At 42.1% G+C, this 23,291-nt stretch overlaps 1 protein-coding gene across 7 annotated transcripts in view; it reads left to right on the forward strand.

The window, feature by feature from the left end:
• The first annotated feature begins 8,629 nt into the window (after nucleotides 1–8,629).
• Nucleotides 8,630–23,291, forward strand: part of NCOA6 (nuclear receptor coactivator 6) — a 47,851-nt gene continuing 33,189 nt past the window's right edge. For 5 of the 7 annotated variants that reach the window (XM_062589405.1, XM_062589408.1, XM_062589411.1 and 2 more), the window contains exons 1-5: nucleotides 8,660–8,677; nucleotides 13,501–13,719; nucleotides 16,217–16,319; nucleotides 21,989–22,148; nucleotides 22,241–22,512. In XM_062589405.1, coding sequence (XP_062445389.1) covers nucleotides 22,278–22,512 — 235 coding nt within the window. In that variant the 5' untranslated portion in view covers nucleotides 8,660–8,677; nucleotides 13,501–13,719; nucleotides 16,217–16,319; nucleotides 21,989–22,148; nucleotides 22,241–22,277. Of the gene's footprint in view, nucleotides 8,678–13,500; nucleotides 13,720–16,216; nucleotides 16,320–21,988; nucleotides 22,149–22,240; nucleotides 22,513–23,291 lie in introns of all 7 variants that reach the window. The other 2 variants (XM_062589406.1, XM_062589407.1) reach the window with 2 other exon arrangements.

The following is a 23,291-nucleotide window of genomic DNA, read 5'->3' on the forward strand; positions in this document are numbered from 1 at the left end:
GGAACTGAGTGTTTGCTTGTGAGTTAGATTCTGCTCTGATTCAAAAGGGCACTTATATACCCAAAAGTGAAATTTCAGGTGATCATTTAGAAACTTAATATTAAGCATGCTCCTAAGTACTTTGCAGGATCACAGCCTCTGTTGCAGAAAAAATAAAAAAATTAAAATAACTGTAATATGGGTCTTATGCCCTTACATCATGGCTAACACAAGCAAAAATATTTTGAATTATTTCCCCTTTGCTCTGTTTAAAAATACCATCAGTGTAGCATAGATGTATTTGATACTGAAAATTTTATCAACTAATGTCAGATTGGCCCAGTGTCTCCAATACTTTAAGTCAATCTTTTGTGATGAGATCTGATGAACTTAATTTGTGGTACTAAAAAACACCTAACGTTTCCTTATGTACAGGTGAGATAAACATTGTGAAATAAAGAGCCATATTCTACAGAAATACATGTGCAGAGGAACTGCATTGATTTCAGCTCAGCTGTTGCAGACTTCTAACTACTCGGAGGCAGAATTTGTCCTAACACTCCGACACCAAAGCCTGTCCTAATGTCAGTGAGGGGCTCTGAATGCAAAATACTGCATAAGGGGGCCAAGAGAGATATTGAATGTTTAACATAGTGCTACAGAAAAATAAAGAAATGCCTTTGCCAGATGTGACTGGATTTGCACATCATAGAATAATTAACTATTACAATCTTAAAAGTGATCAGCCCATTTCTTTCTGCATTTGCATTGCTCTACATCACTGCACACTGTATTTTTTACATCAAGATTAACTGAAGACAGGATTTGGCTGTTAGTGTTAGCTCAATTAATCAGTGATTTCTTATAGGGGCTTGGTGCAGCCCGTGACTACAGCGAACCAGCAGTGCTTCACTAGCTTTAAATACTGTGGTTCACCTGTGCACGCCAAGCACACATTGCTGTGCATTAAAGCCCAAAGGAAGGACTAGGCAAAGGTGAGGATTGGCATCAAGCAGCTCGGGGGCACTTGGGCACCTTCGGTTCCTCTGCTGTGCTCAGAGCCGCTTTCTTTCCCTCACTCCCCCATTCAGGGCCTGGACACCACCTGCCCCAGTCCTGCCAACGTGAACCAGTGCAGACATCAGGACATCTGCAATGCAGACAGCGGTGAGGCTATAGAGGCGGTTACAGCCATGCTGCCGCTGGGGCCGCAGCCGTGCTGCAGCTGGGATGGGGACAGGGCAGCTCCCTGTGCCAGCTGAAGGAGGAAGGGAGTCGGTCTCCCACTGCCCTCTCTTGCCCTCATCACTCATGCAGCACATCTGTGCCATTCTTCTGTAAGTCCAGCCCAGGAGAGGCCTGAGGCTCCCTCTGCATTCCTGCACAGCTGCCAGCACCCCAGCCGCCAGCCAGCAAGCGGTTCTGGCAGTTCGTGCGCTGCTCTGCCATGCTGCTCATCCCCTCCACCACCACCACTGCTGCTCACTCCGGCAGCATGCCGTGCTGGCTGTGGCACCACGCATGAGCCACGAGCTGTGGGCGGCCACCAAAGGCAGCAAGAGGCTGAGGCAGCGCTGTGGCCGCAGCTGGGGCAGAAGATGCAGGTCCCCTTTCTTCAAGCGTGAGTGGGCTCCTGTGATCTGCACTGGTGCCCACATAGCAGTTGCTTCGCTGCAGGTTTGCTAACAACTCTCTGAATGAGGTGACACCTACATCTCTTACCAGTTCAAAACTATACTATGCATCAGAAATGCTGAGGATTTTCTAAGGTTTTAAAATAAATCTGGCAGAGTGGGAAGAGCTGCTGTGGTACATAGATATTTTCCTTACGGTGTTTTGAAAAGATCTTACATACTTCAGCAGTGGACATCTGAATGTAGGCCAGAGAAAGAAGAGCTCTAAGAGGCAGCAGTTCTCAGAAGAGGCATGGTAGCGTATAAAAACGAAACATGTCTGTGTAAAGGTCAGAAGAGATTATACAGTAGGAGAACTCAAATACTGAAACACGACCAACAAAGGGCCCTCCAGTGGTCAGAACATTTTCAGGTGCACATTGCTCTCACAGAGATGAACTTAACCTTGAGGGAGAAAATCCTGTATGAGAATAGCTACTTTGCAGCTGTGATTCTCCATGCTAATTTGAAGCAGTCAGTCTACTAGGACAGCACAGGTTTCCCACTCTGGGGCTCTCAGAACAGAACTCCATCTCCCAGAAGCAGAGAGAGAGAGAGAGAGAGATGATAATTCCTGTGTATCCACCACCATATCTATCAGGTTGCTAGCCAACTGCCCATCTTTCTCTTCCTTGCCACACTCATAGTTTAATAAAATCCCAGAGAGATACTTACAGACTGGCAATGAAAGTAATTAAAATCACAACACAGAATCACAGAATCAGTAAAGTTGGAAAGGATCTCTGGAGATCATCTAGTCCAACCTCCCTACTCAAGCAGGGTCACCTAGAGCATGTTAGACAGGGTTGCATCCAGGCGGGTCTTGAAGATCTGCAGAGAAGGAGACTCCACAACCTCTCTGGGCAGCCTGTTCCAGTGCTCTGTCACTCTCACAAGAAATTCCTCCTCATGTTCAGTCAGAACTTTCCGTGGCACAGTTTGTGCCTCTTGTCCTGTCGCATGCCACTATTGAAATGAGTTTGGCCCCCTCCTCTTGACACCCTCCCTTCAGGTACTTATAGACATTGATACAATCCCCTCTCAGGCTTCTCTTCCCCAGGCTAAAGATGCCCAGCTCTCGCAGCTGTTCCTCAGAGGGCAGATGCTCCAGTCCTCTGATCATCTTTGTAGCCCTACACTGGACTCTCTCTAGTAGCTCCATGTCTTTCTTGTATTGGGGAGCCCAGAACTGGACACAGTACTCGAGAAGAGGCCTCACCAGGGCTGAGTAGAGGGGCAGGATCACCTCCCTCGACCTGCTGGCAACACTCTTCCTAATGCACCTCAGGAGACCATTGGCCTTCCTGGCCACAAGGGCACATTGCTCCTCATGGTCAACTTGTCATCCACCAGCACTCCCAGGTCCTTCTCTCCAGAGCTGCTTTCCATCAGGTCAGCCCCCAGCCTGCACTAGTGCATGGAGTTATTCCTCCCTAACTGCAGGACTCTGCACTTGCCCTTGTTGAACCTCATGAGGTTCCTCTCTGCCCAACTCTCCAGCCTGGTCCGGTCTCTCTGAATGGCAGCACAGCTCTCAGGTGTATCAGCCACTCCTCCCAGCTTGGTATCATCAGCAAACTTGCTGGGGAGGCACTCTGTCCCCTAATCCAGGTCACTGATGAAGACATTGAACAGGATGGGACCCAGTACTGAGCCTTGGGGAACTCCACTGGCCACACACCTCCAACTAGACTCCATGCATCCGAGCACAACCCTCAGCGCTCTGCCTTTCAGCCAGTTCTCAATCCACCTCACTGTCCACTCATCTAACCCACATTTCCTGATCTTACCTTGGAGGATGTTAGGGGAGATAGTGTCAAAAGCCTTGCTGAAGTCAATGTACACAAAATCCACTGCTCTCCCCTCATCCACCCAGCCAGTCATGCCATCATAGAAGGCTATCAGATTGGTTAAGCAGGATTTCCCCTTGGGGAATCCATGCTGACTACTCCTGATCACCTTCTTTTCCTCCATATGTCTGGAGATGATATCCAGGATGAGCTGTTCCATCACTTTTCCAAGGATGGAGGTGAGGCTGACTGGCCTCTAGTTGCCTGGGTCCTCCTTCTTGCCCTTTTTGAAGACAGGAATGACATTGGCTTTCTTCCAGTCCTCAGGCACCTCTCCAGTTCTCCATGATCTTTCAAAGATGATGGAGAGCGGCCTTGCAACAACATCCACCAGCTCCCTCAGTACTTGTGGGTGCATCCCATCCGGGCCCATGGATTTGTGGATGTCAAGTTTGTCCAGAAGATCTCTAATCCTATCCTCCTTGACCAAAGGAAAGTCTGCCTTTCTCCAGACTTTCACTCTCATCTCCAGGCTCTGGGATTCTTGAGGGCTGCCCTCAGCAGTGAGGACTGAAGCAAAGGAGGCATTCAGTAACTCTGCCTTCTCTGTAGCCTTCGTCACCAGGGCCCCCGCCCCGTTCAGTAGCGGGTCCACATTTTCCCCAGTCTTCCTCTTGCTATTGATGTATTTGAAGAATCCCTTCTTGTTGTCCTTGACATCCCTTGCCAGACTTAATTCCAACTGGGCCTTAGGCTTCCTTGTCACATCTCTACATACTCTGACAACATTCTTATAATCCTCCCAAGTAGCCTGTCCCCTATTCCACATTCTGTGTACTTTCTTCTTTTGTCTGAGTTTTGTCAGGAGCTCCTTGCTCACCCATGCAGGTCTCCTGCCCCCTTTGCTGAAACATAACTCTTCTCCCTTCCGTCTTTATGTCAAAATGAGCACTATATTTTTAAAGGAGAAATCACCTCATTCAACTCATTATATAGTATTTAATTTTGGAAAATCTAAAGCTGGCTACCTATGTCTACCTATGAAATTGCCACTTTTTTCTGTACAGTATCTTTTATTTGAAAATCCTACCATTTAAAAATGTATTGTAAGCAATACACTTTTAAGTATAATCTTGATTGCCTTGAAATGAAATACATTCCTCTGTTCTGTTCTGCATTTCTCTGTTCTGTTCTGACCAGACATGTCCTGAAAAATCTTCTTTCCCCATTGTGGTATACAGAGGCCAGGGTGGATCTCAACATATTTAAGTTACGTGATGTGGACCTAAGTATATAATAAACTTAGCTCAGCTGTGATGTTTTTTGGAGATCTGCCTACAGCTCATATCACCGGAGAGATGAGTCCACTTGTTCATACAAAACAGCAGGAAACCAAGGCAGTGCAGTTTGAATTATCCTGTATAGCTCCTCCCACAGACTGTAAAGTTCAATGGGAGAAAGTCCCCTTTCCTTCTGCCACAATCCTCTACATCTCATTACTCCCTTCTCACCAGATGCCTTTTGGTCTCCTGCTCCATGTATCACCAGTCAATGAGATGAGTGTCTTTCACTAGCCATGAGATACTGAATGCTAAAACCCTCTTTTGGTTTCTCCAGCCACCAGTGCTGGGCAGAGATGCCTCAGAATAGTCCTCTGTCATCAGAGTTTTCTCTTTCAGACCTGACTTTCACCTTTATGTTCCTTCAGGTCCAAGTCAGATGAATATATCCTCTACCCTCCCCTTACTTTTTTACACTTCTGGCAAAGCTCTTTGATAGAATGGGAATTAATTATAATCATGCAGAGTTTATGTCTATTTGGCCTTTTACAATAGCAAGCAGAAGCATAAGAAAAATCAATTAGAAAAAGCATATTACAAAGTCCGAAATGGATGTATAAGACACCAAGCAAATGAAGCAAGAGCTTTTTTACAACCTCCATGTGTGATTAGACACAGGAAGGTTATCTCCACAGAGATTCTCAAGCCCATATCGGAAAGTTATAGCATCTACATCAATAGAGCAGATCTTAGTGAGATATATTAGTATTGTGCTTTCAGAAAATACAGTCTGAAAAACAATGCTTTACTTGTTATTGTTTGTTACAGCATACAAGATGTGTCCTGCATCAATGTAGATAATAGATACAAAAACAAACAAATAAAAAAAAAGTTGAAGGACAATCTTGTATTAAGTTTGTAATTAAAACAAAGATAGTAGAGCTTTCTGGGCAACAGATTTTTTTAAGTGATCTAACTCTGTGTGATACTTGGTGAAATGATTTAGCCTTCTCAGGAAGATAAGGGTGTTACAAGGAGGAAGTTAAATGCATCCGGGTTGAGAAGTTCCTCCTTGCATGGAAGAAAGTATGAAGAGAAGTGTGCAAGAAAAGTAATTCTTAGACACTGAAGAGGTCTTTCAGCTTGCAGTTTCATCAGCTTCTTTACATTTCCAAATTGTCTCAAAAGTTATGAGCAGAGTAAGCCAAAACACAGGAAGCACCTACTCTAAAAAGGTTCTTGGCAAACAGAAACTCCTTTATAGAAAACAAGCATACTTAATGATCCTCTTTACCAGACCCTCTAACTGATGCTCCATCACCTCTTCTGCTGACATTTCTGAGGGAATCTCTTGGGGGTGGAGGAAGGGTTCTTCGCTTGTTAGTAACCTCACAGGCTGAAAAATGACTTTTATAAAGCAAGTTGGAGACATTAAAGGCCTAGCCTAGTTAAATAAGCATATTCTAAGGAAAAGCACCAAAGCTGTGGTTTGCTGAAGAACACACTTCCAAAAGGAGTATGACCATAACCAAGAAACATCTACTTGAGAGTTAGGTGCCTGGAAGTAGCTTATTTCTCCAGACCTGTTCAAGGTTCCTTGTTTTGTGCTTGTCCACTGTTTCATCTCTGGGACATTGACTGAAGAGATTTTGAACTGGGAAGTGGGCTTGAGTTCTGGGACATGTTTGTATATTCCCCAGATGATATGCACTGATATCAGAGTTGTATTGTCATTGGTACTAAGGAATATCAACACTATTACAAGCTAATACTATTGTTTTGTGTCTTCTATCACCTTTCCCAGTCCTAGTCTTCAGTACTTTGCCCCACTACATTTCTCTTAAGACATCCTTGGTGCCTCCTGGAAAGGAAGAAAGGCAGGAGAAGTGTACTAAAGTTAAGAGTTCCACATCCTACAAACCAAAAAAGATATCAGTAGAAACAGGAATAAATAGAACAATGATTTAGCAAAGAATTACAGTATGTGTATGCTTCATCATGGAATTTAGGGTAGCAAATGCTAAGTGCAAATAGTCTGTTTGCAGCTTGTCATACAGCTCCAATATTTATTATTTCCAATTATCCAATATTTAGTTATTAATATAACTCATGTACTAACCCTGATGTTCATTATTTTGGGGCCCAGGCTGGCTCCATGTTTGGAAGGGGTTATGTCTTGATCTGCAAGCAGAAGAGGCTCAGCCTTCCCCAAGAACATCTGCATGAAGAAGACTCCCCAGTCTCTGAAGTCATTAGGAGGTAAAGGGTCTCCCAGAAAGGATGTGTGGGTGAAAGCGTCCCACTTGGCGTGGTAATTTGTGAGAGGGTGTTCCTAGGATATCTTTGCTTGGTAAGGCACTCCCCAGTGTCTCAGTGGAGTACGGGTAACCAGTCTTCTCCATGAGAGTCTTTAAAAATGAGAGCTCCTCAGAGAAGGAGACGATGGACTTTTTCCAGAATGGTCTTTCCAAGGGTAGGAATCAAGGTGTCCACATGGGATGTTGGGGAAGGATTCCTGAGGACATTCAGTTGTCTCTTTTTTCAGCAAGGTGTACAGCTCTTCACACTTAGTATGGAGGAAGGTCTCCCTAACTTCTCCATGGGGAATCAGGCTCTCTCTTTGAAAGGGTGTGTATACAATATAGGATGGTGACATAGGAAACCCTGTGTCTACAGAGAGGAAGGGTGCAAACCTACCCCATGATAGAAGCAGCATGCAAACGAGCATGTGTAGGTCACGAGGGTGTCCCCACCTTGCAGCCGGCAAAATGCGTTTCTGTATGTGTGTGCTTGGGGCGCAGCAATGGCAGGCAAGCGAGGCAGGGGAAATGCAATGTGGTGCTACGTAAAGGCTTTCCTCCTGCTCTGTGGGGGACACAGTATGGGGGGCTCCACAGGCTCTCAGCAGGGTCAGAGGATGAGCATTCCCATTGTGAGAGGCCCAGCACGGCCCCACAGGATCTCCGAGGTGCGGGAATGAGCGTCCGCTTGGTGGAGGGCCCAGCAGGGCCCCACTGGCTCTTGGGGATGAGCATCCCCGTCGCAGGGGCCCAACATGGCCCCACTGCCTCTTGGGGACGAGCGTCCCCATCGCGGGGGCCCAGCAGGGCCCCACCACCTCTCGGGGACGAGCGTCCCCGTTGTGGAGGGCCCAACACGGCCCCACCAGCTCTCCAGGACGAGCGTTCCCGTCGCGGGGGCCCAGCAGGGCCCCACCAGCTCTTGGAGACGAGCATCCCCGTCGCAGGGGCCCAACATGGCCCGACCGCCTCTTGGGGACGAGCGTCCCCGCCGCGGGGGCCCAGCAGGGCCCCACTGCCTCTCAGGGACGAGCGTCTCTGTCACATGGGCTCAAGAGGGCCCCACTGCCACAGGGGCTCAACAGGGCCCCAGCGGCTCTCGGGGACGAGTGTCCCCATCACGGAGGGCCCAACATGGCCCCACCGGCTCTCAGGGACGAGCGTCCCCATCGCAGGGGCTCAACAGGGCCCCAGCGGCTCTCGGGGACGAGTGTCCCCGTCACGGAGGGCCCAACATGGCCCCACCGGCTCTCAGGGACGAGCGTCCCCATCGCAGGGGCCCAGCAGGTCCCCAACGGCTCTCGGGCCCGAGCTCCCACCTCACACCGAGCCCCTCCCGCTCCCGGCCCGGTCGCGCGCGCGGCCCGCTCGGGCGCACGCGCGCGCAGGCGGCGCGGGGCGGGGCGGGTCACGTGCTCCCGCCGCGGAGGCGGCGGCGGCGGCGGAGGCGGAGCCGCGGCCGGTCTGCGGGGTGGGTGTCCCGGGCGCTCGGCAGGGCCGACGGCGACCTCCCGCCCCCGCCCCCACCCCCGGCCCACTCCTCGCTCGCTGCCGTCGCGGGGCCGCTCGCCGAGGCGGCCCCCGCCCTCCTGCGCGCGCTTGCGGAGCGGGCACGGCGGCGGCAGTGGCGGCACCGCGGCCGCCACCAGCGGCAGGTGAGGCCGGCGCGGCGCGGCGCGGGGGTGACAGAGGCCGGCGGGGCGGAAGCGGTGCCCCGGCAGTGTCAGAAGGCCGCGGGCGGCGGCGGCCCAGGAGGAGGCCCGGCCCGGCGCGGGGAGGGCGCGGGCCGGCGGCGCAGCTGGGCCTGGCACGGCGCGGCGCCTGGGCCGGGCCCGGCGGCCTTCCCCTCTCTCCCCCCCGGCGGTGGGGGCGCGCGGGGCCTGCGGGCACATCGGCACCGGCGCGGCCGGCAGCCGGGCCCGGAGCCGGTCGCCGGCCTCCTCGGGGGAGCTGCCACATGTCAGGAGATGGCTCTGGGAAGTGGTCTTGCTCGGGCTAGCCGCGCTGCTCCCTGCCCTTGCATCCCGAAGGGCTGCCGTGCTACTGGAACCCGTGTAAACCTAAAATCGGTAGTCTGCCTTCGGTTGCGGCCCGCAGTGATCCCTCCAAGGCAAAGGAGTTGACTGGCTGAACCCCACTACAGTGCCGTGCTGAAGAGGGTCTTTTCTTTCTTGGAGGCGGGGGGAGGAAAGTATTTCTTGCTAATATGAGCAAGCAGGCAGAGCGCTATCAGCCGCGGGAGCGTTGTTTTTCAGCTGGGGACGTGTGCTCTGATTTTGGCTTCTGTGCCCTGAGCGCATGCAGGCGTTGACATCGTTTGGATATGTAGGTGAAGATGTGTTGACGTTTCTTTGCAGATTTCTGTTTGGATTCTTCCATATCTCTTTAAAATAGTAGTAAAAGGGGGCATTTTTTTAACTTACTGCCATGGTTTGACTTCTGCATTTTTTCTGAATTTCATTTGCTTTTAGAACATCCCAGAGAATGGAGGGGTTTGATTTCTTCTGACTTTTTTGGGAAATGGGGGAAATGGGAAGTGGCAGCTATTCTTTTGCTCTCCTTGTTCTAGTTTTGAAAGCTGGCTGTAAATTCTAGTTTTATGAGCTTTGTCTTTAACATTTCATAACTCATCACTTTCTAGATGCATGTGTATTTGGGCTTACTGCCTTTACTGAATTGTGAAAAAGCTACAGAAAATTGCAGTAAACTTTTTCTTCTGAATTTTAGATATAGGAAAGACAGTGCATCGAGTATTGATATTTATTTTCATAATTGCTTTTCATTGTAGCTTTTCTGGCTAGTTCTTTATGCATATAAAACAAAAGCATCTTTCAGTATTTCACACAGGAGAAAGCAGTCACAAAGAAGATGAATTTTTCATTTTTCAGAAAAGGCCACTAAGTATAATAACCACAACTTTTGGTTAGTGGTTCTTTCCCAGGTACAGTAAGTATTCCAAGCTTCTGAATGTATCTTGTGGAGTGAGAAACAAATATCTCAAGTCAGGTATCCAAAGTGGCCGAACACCTGAGCATCTGTAATAAATGTATTACCTATGGTAAGACACTAAGATGTTAGCAAAACTTAAACTAGAAGTTCGATTGCTCTTTTAATACACATAATCACTGGGCCACGTGGCGTGCTTTTAAAGTTAACTGACCTTATCAGGAAATTTTTCATGATAATGCTGAATCCTGATTCTCCTGGTGGAAATCATAAATGAAAGGGGAAAGAGGCTTCCTACACACAGGCCTGCTCTTCTTTTGAGAAATGACATTTTTAAAAATGTTTAAAATTACAAAAGTGTATTCCATTAGGCTTCAGATTTTGGCTGGAAAAATTCCCAGGTAGCTCTCTAACTTTTCTTTCTGGACAGCCTATTCTAGAACTTGTAGGGAGAAGTTGTTTACTGCTAACAGCTTCCAACTGATGCAGTTGTTTTACAGTCTTCTAGCAGAAAAAATCTTGTTTCCTTAAAAAGAAAAAAAAATGAAAAAGATTGTCAGATTTTCCCACGTTCCCCCATTCATAAACTGTTAAGTTTTTTTTATTTTTTCAGTTGCTTAACTGCTTCCTTGAACATACGGAGGTACAGAGCTAAATTCTGATGAACAGTCTTTGATATTGTGCTTTGTTCTGCTTAAGTACGATATAGTTAGATATTGTGTACCTTTGCAGTAGACGTTAAATATTTTAAACTCGTAACTGAATTGCTAAAAGTTTTACAGTTTATTTTATTATGTTTGAATACTGTATTGATTTCTTTTAGAGGATAGTTGCAGTCACAGTTGAGTTGCATTTACATACTGAATTTATAAGACTTGCCATGTCCAAGGATTTGCAATGGAGGATATCAAAGAGTTAAAGTGGCTGTAACAGTTTGATTGCTTTGGAAATAATGAAGTTGTGTAGGGTGTTAGTGTACCTCTAAAGGGCAGAAGGTGTGATGTTGGTGTCTGTTTCAAAATTGTGTGGTCCCTATTGAGAAGTACAAACCATGTGGTGTATGAAGAATATTGATGAATGATACTGGCTTGTTAATATGTAGACCACCAAACACCACCAATTAGCCTTGAAAATGTCTTATTGCACAAACTGTGTTCAAACATAAATTTATTTTTGTTGGACCAGAGAGGACATTGGGGAAGAACAGAGAGAGCTGGGAAAAGTGAAGGGAGGAAATGGGAATAAAAATAATTCTAGACAAACACAAACTTGAAGCAGGGAGGAAGCATCATCAAAACTAGGTGTGATATTTTCCATCTGTTGGCTAGATTACCAACACTTTTTCTTCACGTTTGTTTTACTAAGGCAATGGTCACTTTGTCTTTTGTTTGTTGCTAAACTCGACCAATCTTACCTATTCTTCTGTCACCACCAGAATAGATCATGAATGTTCTTCTGCAGGAATTACCTGTTTCAGATAACTGAGCATTTGAGCCAGATAGTGGGTTCCTTACTTAGCTGAATGATGAGGTTTGGTTCAAGGTGATGTATCAAGCTCCTGAAACTCTCTTGTCTAGTGTCCTGACTGACTAGTAGGAAGGAAAAAGTGTTGATTCCAGTAAAGAAAGAAGGTGCTTAGTGGACTCCAGAACTCTTAATAACTGTCATCTTTTGGGGACTAAGAGGACTTTTACCATCTTTGTCATCTTGAATGAGTAGTCTCAAAGCATAGCCCCCTGTGTAGGTGTTTGGATCAAATTTGTACAAAAGTTGAAAAGTACCATAGAAGAATGCTGCTGTGTCAAAATGCATATGTTTTTAAAGTAAACCAATAGTTTGGGACAGAAAGTTGCCTATATTGATTTGTAGGTGTGGGAGTCTGAATTTTCAGTTTGTAGTCTTGGAAAGCATCTGAAGGGGGATGATCTAGACTGCTTCCACTGACAGATGTGTACTATAAAAGTTCTCTCTTATGAATATAACTTTAAAAGTGCTCTTTTAAAAAATCAAATAAATAAATGACATGCCAAGACTACTGAACTAGTATGAGATTCTATTTCTCATAATGCTGGCTGGTAATACTTAGAGAGATTGGATTAAATGTAAGCCTTTGCATTCCACATAGGCGTGTGCAGACATATTCTCCCAAGCTTCCCTTCTTGCTGAGTGATACAAGGGAAAAAGTGAAGAATTAATTCTGCCTTGGAATTTCCTGATAAATTGAAAATTTGGGGTTGTAGAATACTGCACGTCCCAGCCAGTGAGTGGAAAGAGAGATGAGATGAGATGTAGGACCCAAAATGGTAATTCTGATGGGTCTCTGACTTTTTCAGAGAAAGTGAGGAGTCAGCAATTGCAGTCTCAGAACTATAGCTGTGTTAGGTGTTGCACCTCCTAAGGCAAAAGCACTACTAATTTCCTCAGATGAGGATCATCTAAGAGAAATACTGGACAAAAATAACATCTCATATTCCCACGTGAATAAATTGCTGTCTAGCTCTCTGCAATGTAGGTTTGCCAGAAAGCAGCAGGTTACCTAGTGATTATGTGGTTCTTTATAGCAGTAGTGACAATAAATAAGACTTTCGTAATTTCATTCTGCTGGGAGCCTGGAGCAACAGAAAATATGCTGCAGGTTTCTTACACAGTCAGGAAGAGCTCAGAACAATCTTGATTTTAACTGAAGCAATGCATATGTCTTAGTGTGCATTTAGGAAGGATGGTTTGGGGTTTTTTTCCTTTTCTTTCTTTCTTTCTTTCTTTTTTTTTTTTTTTTTTTTTTTTTTTTTTCTTTTTAGGAGTTTTCTCCTTGACATTAAGTGCACTCATATTGTAGAAATTACTTTAAAGTTACTTCTGGTCACTTAAATCTGTTCTTCATACTTCAAAACATTTTAGAATTTCATAGACCTTAAGAAAGAAAATATTAAATGAAAGAGAGTTTTCAGTCAAACTCTGATTCAGAATTTGTAATCACAAGAATATCTAGTCTTGTTATACTTGCGTTTATGAACCTCAGTGAGACTTTGCTTGTAGAGGAGTACCTACGAGGCACATCAGCCCAGGCTGGTTCCATTGTGGTTAAATTCAACTTTAAGTAAAACGCTTGTCACAACACACAGAATAGGTGCTACTTGCATTAATTTTTTTAATAGCTTTGGAAAACCAGGATAAAACATAGTTTCCTGTAAAGATGCATCTAATTTTAAGAAGCTTCTCATTTTATTTGTTTACTGACTGCACTGATGGATCTGAATGGAGAAATACGTACTGCAAAGCTCTGTTGTGTAGAAATCATCAGCCTAATTATTAATTTCATGTGGAAGGATATAATTCGTTGATCAGATATTTACATTGTATAGACTATAGCTTCCGAAAATAATGCTGATAATGAGTTAACCTGTGACACAGGGAAAAAATTGGGAGCCTTTTTTTATTAATGTCTCAACTCCTGAAAGTGTGACTATTTTTATAGAGCTAACTTCAGTTAAAACTTGTTCTGGAGTTATAATCTTGCATCTTTATTTTTCAGGCAACACTGATCAAGTCAGTTAGCTTTAGTTGAAATAAAATTTAGTGGCTCAGATGGAGTTGTGTCTACCAGTGTTGTTGGAGCAATGCTGTGAGAAAAACCCTGCAAATAGTTAACAAGACTCAAGGACAAGGGAGAGAGAAAAACAGTACTGCAAAGGATAACCAGCTCCGGCTAAGTAACCTTGATGAAACCACAACACTTTGAAGAATGTGAGAGGTAGGCAAGACAAAAACAGCAGAAAAATTCAGAAGGGACCTGAGGTTCATTAAGGCTTATTAAACTACACACCCCTAAATGAATAATGAGATGGAAATGACATGATAATGATGTTACCGCCTCTTCTTCACTTCCTGTGCTACTTAACAGGAACGTGAAAGCACAAGTGCAGAGCGAATACCTGATGTAATGAAATTGTAACCAATAGAAAATTTGTATAAAGTACTTCTTAAGAAGTGTGTATAAATAAAGAATGAGAGGGGTAGAGGTTGTGCTAGCTTTGTGGATTTACCACCTAGTACCCATCTCTGCGCAGAAATGTAGTAAACAAATATCTCGACCCTGTGCGTCTGTTGGGTGGTTGCACACAGGGTAACGGAACCCAGATTTTGGACAACAGCGTGACTTGGCACAAGTGTACAAAGTACAAAAAAGTACACTCAGCAAAGTGTACAAAACTTTAACACGTTAATACTCCATAAACAGTGTGCTAGCAAAATACTTCCAGTTATCGTATGCAAAAGGCCATATGCGTGGTAACAAGCTGTCACTTCCTCCTTTTCGGAAACAATTGGTTTTTAGACATTTTATACTTCATGGCTGTGGGCGATTAGCAGAATAATATGAACAGTAGTGAGTTTTTCTGTATCAGAATGTATGAAGTCTGGTTTCCTATAGAATTATTTTCCTTGGTTAATGGACGTTTAAGAAAGCATAAGATCTGGCTGAAACTTTTTCTATAGATGGGACCCTTTGAAGGGCTGCGTCTGTGGTTTTTGGGGTGTCTGCTACAGTATGTCTTCACCCTGCAGTCTCTGAGCATTTCCAAGGTCTCTATCAGATAGCATTTTTTTAATGAAAGCTGGAGGTAATGAACCATCTTTGATCAGTTAGCTGCCTTAACCAAATTTGATACTGGCTTACGTATTCAAGGGGGAACAAAGACAGCAACAGTTAATTGCTGCTCTTGTAGCCTGGGCAGACCATCTTGTGGGGGAGCCCATCTGTCCCAGATTTTCCTTCTCTGCAGCAGTTTGGTGTCTGTAGACCATCTTCTTTTTCTGAAGCTGAGATGAAAGAGAGTCATCTGTCCCCTCAGAAGGCAGAATGAAGGAACAAGAAGCATCTCAGGTCCTTACACCAAGGAGTTAAGATGATTTTCTTGAAAGGTTTGCCACTCTTGTCAAGTAGCAGCTCTTCTCCCTGCCTTGCTAAGGCAATTAAAGCTTGAATGCATGCTGATTTCTATTGTATTTGAGGTGATCTTAAAATTTGCTTTTACTATATTAATGAAGACTCTCCTTCCACATTAATTCTTAACACAGCTTCTGAGGTAACCAGCTGTTTTGTGACATGACTAAACTTCAGGCAGTCTTAGTCAATAAAATATCATTTTTTAAAAAAAACTTGAAAAATTACAACTGATATTATCTGGTATAGAATGTGGAAATCATTTTTAGTTTTTGTCTAAATTTAATAAAGGATGTTAGAATTTCCTGTTTCAGGTGAAAGCTTTATTTATTTATTGCTTGTCAGCTTGGTGTCTAGTTATCTGGACATCACGTCTAGAAGGGTTTGCATATTTTCCATTATAACTGGAAACTGTGGAGGTATTGTTTACATTTTTGCCACTTGGATCTCACACTTGGTACTACAATTCTTGAATTACAGGGGTGACTTTTTGCATTTCTAAATATGCTGGGTTTTTATCTTGTTGTTTAGATAGACGATAACAAATTTCAGCTTTGCATTTGAGCGTTGTCCCCTCTTCCGCTTCTATAGTTTGTTTTTTGCAGTTACCTCCTTCGTGTTGTAATTGATGAACATGTAGGCAGACAATTTCATTGAAAAACAGCATTGTGATCTTAATATAAAAATTTCTTGATCTGAGGGATGTTGTTTTGTTTCTGGTGAAGCCATCAGCTTTACTGCTGTGTTTTCATTATGCTGAAAGGTTTGCATGCAGCTTACTGAGCCCATGGACAAGAGCAGATTATGGGGATGAATTCTCCACTCCTTGTATTCAGCATCTGCGATGAAGATGTCTGAAGTGGCAACGTAGACTCTCGGAGAGAAATAGGTGTTTCTAGAGCAAATTGCATCCTTTTTGTGCCAGTTTCTCTTTACTAGAGGTGTCGACTATTAGAAAAGATTAATTTCATCTAGAAGTGTTTAAGACTTCAATCTAGATTTTTTTTTTGTTTTTCTTAAACTTGTTTTATCTATAATAATATTGTTTTTTCTAGCAAAAGGGAGTATACAGTTTTTACCTTTTAATGAAAGGTTGATATTTCTAAATACTTGTCTGTATGTTTGTTGTTAATATTGTTGTTAATAGTGAGAAGTGGCTTTTACCTTAATAAGGAGAGAAGTGGGTTTTGCTGCAAAACTGTGTATGGAAAAATCTGTATATTGACTGTGTTATATTCAGTATTTTTGTTATTCTGCATCCTTGTAGACCTAGTTTGTCCGATGAAACATGATTTTTTTTTTTCAGGATTAAACTTTGGGGAATTACTGTTTAACAATGTTTGCCAGTCTGGAGTTAATTGAAGAGCTGTTACGTGACATAAAAGACTGAAGTTGTGGAATTCATTTTGGTAGGTGAAAGACATATATGATGCATTTGAATATCTCTTGTTCTTACATATTCTTGTCTAAACTGTCCAACTTATAGGTTCTTGCCTTTATTTTTTTTTGTTTGTTTGTTTGAAGGGCAGGGCTATGATGTCTTTAGAGTTGACTTTTCAGTCTGCCATACAGAGTTGCTAGTGATCAACATGACGTTTGTAATGTTCCCAGACCTTCCATCCAAAGGAGCAAGCTAGGCTGCCTTCATGGTGTTATCAATCTTTAATGCCAGAGTCTGAAGTTCAGTAAGTTCTAAATTACTGGAACTACCTCTGGCTAAGTCCTCTTTCAGAGGAATTTTTGCTACATGCTTAGGTTGATTTTTAGGTTTTCTCCCACATTTTAACATTGATTCTTAACCCCATATAATCTGTTCATGTAACAATGTGGCACTTGTCTGCAATTTGTTTAAAAGTCTTTTATGATATTTGTGCCCAAAAGAATGATGTAATTTTAATCTTTTTATCATAGATTGGTTGTACATAAATATGAACAATTAATAAATTATATGCAGCAAGCCCACTATGCTAGATATAAAGAGAACTTGAAACAGCAGGTGGAGGAGGATATATTATTAACTAATTTGCAACAGAGAAAGCACTATGGTCTGAATATACTTAGGTTTTATAGTTAGTACACTCAAAAAGTTTGCTTCTGTGCATGTGTATGTTATGTATTAAAATAAAACCGTCTTCAACAGTACTATGACAATGATAAACCTCATCCATTCCCATGCTAAAAAGTTTTACAGATGCCTTTAACTATTTTCTCATTGGCACTTAAAACAAAGGAAGCAAGCACGTTTTCAGTCGTGTTATGCAAAACATGCTTTTTCTGATTTATTCCTGTTAAATTGCTCAAAAAACATTATTCAGGGAAGAAGCAAAGAGTAGTCTACCTCTTTGAAAAAATGTATCACTGTTTGCTGCTATCAAAGACTGTCTCATCACTCTGCGTTCCCCAAGGGGCTTGACTGTAGTCTCATTTCTGAACTGATTTTTCCATCTTGTTTCCTGCTTAAGCAGGTTTAGATAGTTGCCAGTGTGAAGATGAGGATCTCTACTCAGTGCTAGCTTCTAGCATTTGCTAATGAAGGACAGAAATCCATCCTTTCTTTGGTTATTATTAATAATCCATCCTACTATTTCTGAAGAAATTGCACTTTTGTCTTTCCAATCCATTGTGTAATTTGTGAGTGTACTTACTTTAGGTGTGGAGTGTGGTTCTAGTACCTTTATCTATTTTGTCTCCCAGCATATTTGTTCTGAGGAGGTGTTGTGGTATCAGCTGTGAAAATGTTTATTCTGCTTTGACAGAAATATATAAAAAGCTTGTAAATCAATAAACTCTGTCATAGAAAACATCAGAAGAGTGATTGGACTAAGTCTAATTTTAGTTTACTTGCTTTCTGTAGTGTAATAGTGGGAAGAAAGCAATGCAAGGCAGGATCCAAAATGCCATGACCCAAATTGCTGTGATCAGTTTGTTTGGATCAGTTGAGCTGATCTTGGGGTGAGAAGATACTGTCATGTTTTTGTGTCCCGTCCCCCCCACCCCAAGACCACTATTTCATCTTCAGTGCTGGCAGTCCAAAGCCTTCTGGCTTTCCAGGGTTCTAGCTGCTCACCCTTTAGCTACCACTGGCTGTTTCAGATTATATTCTGATCTCATCTCTCGTAGGGGAACAAACTGAATTTACTCAATTTTGTCCAGTCATGAGACATTGGACTTGTCATGAAGACTTATTTTTTCGGGGGGACAAATTTAATGCTGCATTCTGGGGCTCCAGTGGTGTGCAGCAGGACCCAGCTGTCCATCAGCCCAAGTCTGTACTGTGGCTTCTGTGTTATTCCCTTGTGCATTCTACCTTTGGATAGACTCAGTCTTGCATATTTTAACTATTTAACCATTTTATCCGTATGCGAAGCATACACACAAACAGCAATCACTAGTAGCGCAGTGTGGATTCTATTTTTAGGTTTGGACGCTTTAGTCTTCCTGTTCTTTCCCTCTGCCACTTTCTACCCTTACCCTACAATGCTGCACATTTGTAGAACTTTTTTTTTTTTTTTTTAGTCCTTTGATAGATTGCCAACGTTTTGGTTTTCAGTCTGTTATCTAGCCACTTATCTCAAACTCTCTTAAGTTGCACAGTTTTAATAATTAGACTGCACTAAATGAAGCCAACTTTATAATGAATAGGCATAGGGTGTTTTTCAAGTTGCTGTAGCCTGTCCCAAACCGTGTTCCTGTGTAAATGATTGCCATATAAGAATGCTGGATTTACTGTTAATCTCTAGAAACAATTGTGTGATGGGAAATAGTAAATTGGAAGCTCTAAAACAAAGGAGTGCAATGGCACGAAGGAGACTGTATTCATTCTTTGAACAGAGAAGACAGCCTTATGTAGATGAATTTAACTTTGATTTCTACTCATTAAAGATATTGTCTTAGTCCACTGAAACATAATCTAGTTCATAGGAATTATTGAATGGCTGGAGTTTTACATGTGTGTTTATACAAAGAGGTTTCTGTGCTTATGCGGAAGAGTGTTGCATGAAGCCCGTGTTAGTGATAGTTGCATGCTGACTTGTGATTTATGGAAGTCAACCTTATAACCAGGAGATTACAAAATTTGTTAGTTTAGAGAATGCAGCTGGGATTCATTTGGTTCTGAAAGGGAAGACAAGCTGCTTTCTGTCTATAGAGGATGATTTTTGCAAGGCATTCCTTCCTGTTGTCATAGGCAAGATACTAAACTCTGTGTATTTGAGAGGGAGGGAAGAAAGATGGATATAAAAAAAAACATCCTTGAGGAGAGTAATGGCTCTTGGAGAAATGTGGGAGAGAGCTTCAAGCCTAAATATAGTGCCCTTATCCAGAAAGATGGAACTCAATCCGATTTTTTTTCCTTTTAACTGAAGCTTTCCTTGCAGCCATGTGATTTTCTGGATCAAACAGAACAAACCCTGTGATAACTTGGGAATTAGAAAACTCTGTTTTAATAGTATCCATGAGGTGATCTGTCCATGACACTTTAATTTTAACAAACCGTGTCAGACTTAGGCACATTAAAATGAGAATGGTGGATTCCAATCTAAGCTGCAGCATTTTCATGAAGACTTTAAATCTGCAGTTTTAGTAGCTTATGAGTCCTCTGCTCTGTCATGGAGAACATGGCTGTTTCAGACTCTTCTGTTCAATTGAAGGAAAATTTGTGGGTTTAACAGTTATTATGAAGGAATGGTGTTTGTTTTTTCTTTTTTTTTCTTTTCTTTCTTTTTTTTTTTTTTTTTGTTAAGAATCCTGATTAAGAGTCAGTTAAGAGTCCATCACGCTTCCTGCCTGCTTTTCTTTTCAATTACCCCGGAGACGTTCCTGTTTTCTTCATTTATTGAACATGACACGCAGTAAGGAGAGCTTAAGTTTTATTTTTACATGTTTGCTGATTCGAAGAAGGTTTGAAAAGTTTGTGTTTTTGCAATAGAGAGAGGCTTTTTGGTGTATAGTAGGAATTGTCAGAAATGCTCCATAGTTCTTGCTCGAGATGGAACACCCTACTCCCCTCCAAATAATCGTGCCTTTTCTTAAGGTTTTTCAACCCTTAAGAGTCAATATATTGAACAGAGATTTCTTTCCCTGAAAAACTTATTCAAGATTTTTAGATGTATACTTAGAAAAAAAGTTAAAAGTATTTTGTAATATTTTACAGGTTGCTAGCGTTATTCAGTCCACAGGATGGCTGTGCTTTAAAGAGATTAATTGTGTGGGACTCCCAAGTTCACTTCTCTGTGAAGTTAGTGTACGTGTAAAGAATGATGTAGGGATGGCAAAAATAGAATTGTCTCGTGGTTAGGATATCCAGCTTGCCTGTTGTCCAGCAACTTCTGTGTGAAAATCAATTCAATGAACTTTTCACAGAAAATGATTAATTGTCTTTCTCATCTTCTGGGCATCTGGCATGAAATTGTGTGGTTTAACCTAACAGGAATGCTAAACACTGCAAGCTTTAATTTAGAATGAGAACTGTACTACCAAGTCGTTTAGGGGGAGGGGGGAGAGTTTTGGTTCTCTCAGTGTTTACCTGGTAATGTCTATTTATTTATTTGATTGTCTCAGTTACCTATCTTTAAAATTTCTTGAATAATAATAGTTAACTCATGAAAGCACTATGAAAATAAAGTAGTCTTTGGAACATTTGCTTTCTCCTGCATGCCTGTAGAAGCTTGTGGTACAAAGTTAACTTCATGTTTTAAATCTGAGATCTGAATAGTGTTCAAGAAAGAAGATGCAGTACTGCACAATATGAAGAATTAAATAGTTGTATGTTGAATAGTTCCTTATTCATTAATGCCATCTAATCTATCTACTGTGATGTAGGGTTGCAAAAGAGAAAAAAAGATCTGATTTTGTAAAATTACTCTGCAGTAAGCATGTGCATACAGACATGACCTAAAGCTGGGGATATTCCATGACTTCTGAGTGCTTGTTTCTTCACTTGTAACAGTGTCCCTTCAGCAAAGTTAAGTGAGTATGGAAATGACATACAGCTGAATCTAAGCTTTTCTAACGTAGTTATCATTTTTAAAAAGGCTTTTTTTATTGCTACTCTCTGCAATTCACCTTTAATCTGATTTACGATTTTCATTTGTGGTGGAAACTTGAACCTCTACCAGAAGAACAACCTGTATGCCATGCTAGGGTATGTCATCCTAAACTAAAATTTTTAGTGGATCATTTTGAATAGCCTGAGAGCTTTAGAATTATGAGAACCTGATAATCTCAGCTATTAAACCGATTTGGTTTTGAGAGTGGTGGTGAGGAACAGCTCCCTTTTTTGGTTTTGATGTCAGCTTTAACTCTTGGTGTAGATGGTTTTAATTCTTTCACTAATATTTAGAAAGCATTGTATGTGAGAATCTAGATGGAAGGCTGAACTATCTAACATAGTGAAATTTGTCTAGTAGTCTTGTAACAGCTGGTGTTGAAATGAAAAATGTGTATCTTGACCAAACATTGATATTGTTCACAGTAGATATTGGGCTAAGTTTTATCTTAGGTTGTTCTTCTATATAGATAACAGCTTAGATAACTGTAATGATCTCAACTAAAATTATTGCAAGTTCTAGAAACTTCATAAAGTAAAAAACATCCGGTGCATGACTTGATTTACAGAATTCATTCTTATCTAAACACAGTAGGCAAGTATGGGGTAGGTGGTTGTGGGCAGAAGGGGAACAAATTTCAGGTTGTAATGTATTCAAGCAGCTGAAAACTCCTGAATTTTTACAAAAGGAATATGCAAAGAAGGCATAGAAGACAAAAAAGAATACTTAAGATTTCCTTGGATGTGAGTAAACTACTTGGCTAATGCTACGTTTCTCCTAATAAGAATGTGCTGTGGTTTTCCTACAGTTTTTCTGGATAAGAAAGTGCCTATTACATCTGTAATCCCTAAAACTAAATTTTGGGGGGGGGGGGTCCTCTATGTTTCTATAATTAAGGTATTGCTGTGATGTTTACAATTTCTTGGCAGTTGGGCATTGTAGAATTGATAGTGGGTGCTTGCTTGTCCTGTTTTTGATATGGAGGTGAGTGTAATTGTTTTTTCTCTCCCCTTCTCCCCTTTTATAATCAGCTATCTTTTAGGTCAACTGGAAACTTCTTCAAATTGAGTGTAGGAAGATTCTGTCAGGAAACAACTTTTGTTCTTGTGGACCAACAGCTTGGATATTGCAATGGCTACAGTTTTCAACACTGTACTGTCTGTCTCTCAGACCCTGATATTGGGTCATCTGGTAGGTTTTTTGACAATAATGTTGGCTTGCCTTTAAATGTAGTTGTTAATGTACTTGCACGCTGTACTTACCAATTTTTTTTGCTTTCAAAGCATCTTAACGTCTGACTGGCTTGAATTGTTGGAAACGATGGTTTTGGATGATCTGCCTAACTTAAAAGATTCATGTACTTCCCTGTACTCCTCAACTATGGAAGACTTGGAGGTGGATTTTGATTCAGGACTGGAGGAAGATGAACTGAAACAGGAGACTGCTCCTGAAGATTCCACAATCTTTGTAGCTTTTAAAGGAAATATAGGTGATAGAGACTTTGAACAGAAACTAAGTATCATACTGGAGAATGTGCCTGGCCTTCTACACATGGGTAATGTACTTTCTTGTCATTCTTCAACTGCCCTCAAAATATCTAATTATGTAATCAGGATGTTTGTACAGAGAAGCAGGTTGTATTATTCTCAAGTTACTTAGATTGTAATAAATTTGTGTCAGTTATTCTTACTGAAACTGGGAGCTGTCCTTCTAGGAGGCACAAGAGTACAAATTTCGGTAATTATATTATTGCTTTCATGAGCACAACCTTTCTTAGTATACAACCATTGTTTGGTAAAGGTACAATTTTGTGAGTTTGGGTCCATGTGCTTAGATCAGAGATATGCTCCCTCCCCACTGCAGTATCCCTAGCAATGCTGCTCATATGTTTGCTTGGAAAAAAGATTTAGGTTAATGAACTGGAAGGTAACTGCTTAATTTCTTGCTGTTAGTAGAGTTTACTACAGAGACGAGTAAAGCCAGGAGCATTGCCTCAAGTGAGGTGGTAGGAACATATAACCAGAAGGGGAATGAATGGTGGGATCACAGCAGCACTGATCTGATTTGGCTTAATACGTCATGTAATTGCAGTCTAAAAAGCCAAGTAATTGCTGATTCTCTCTTTCTGCTGTTTGTGAACCAAGCTTTTCCTGATAGCTGTAGGTTGCCATTCCAACAATTTGCTTTTCTGTTCTTATTTTCTTTTTTCTGAAATCACACAGCAGGATATGATGTATTTACCTTTCAGACAGGTAGTCTTTGTGTTTAAAGAAACCTAATTTTTTGGATTTAAAAATTAAAATGTTTATTGCATTTTTCTTGTTCAATAATAAA

The sequence above is a fragment of the Rhea pennata genome, chromosome 16 (assembly GCF_028389875.1).
Source record: "Rhea pennata isolate bPtePen1 chromosome 16, bPtePen1.pri, whole genome shotgun sequence".
Taxonomy (NCBI): domain Eukaryota; kingdom Metazoa; phylum Chordata; class Aves; order Rheiformes; family Rheidae; genus Rhea; species Rhea pennata.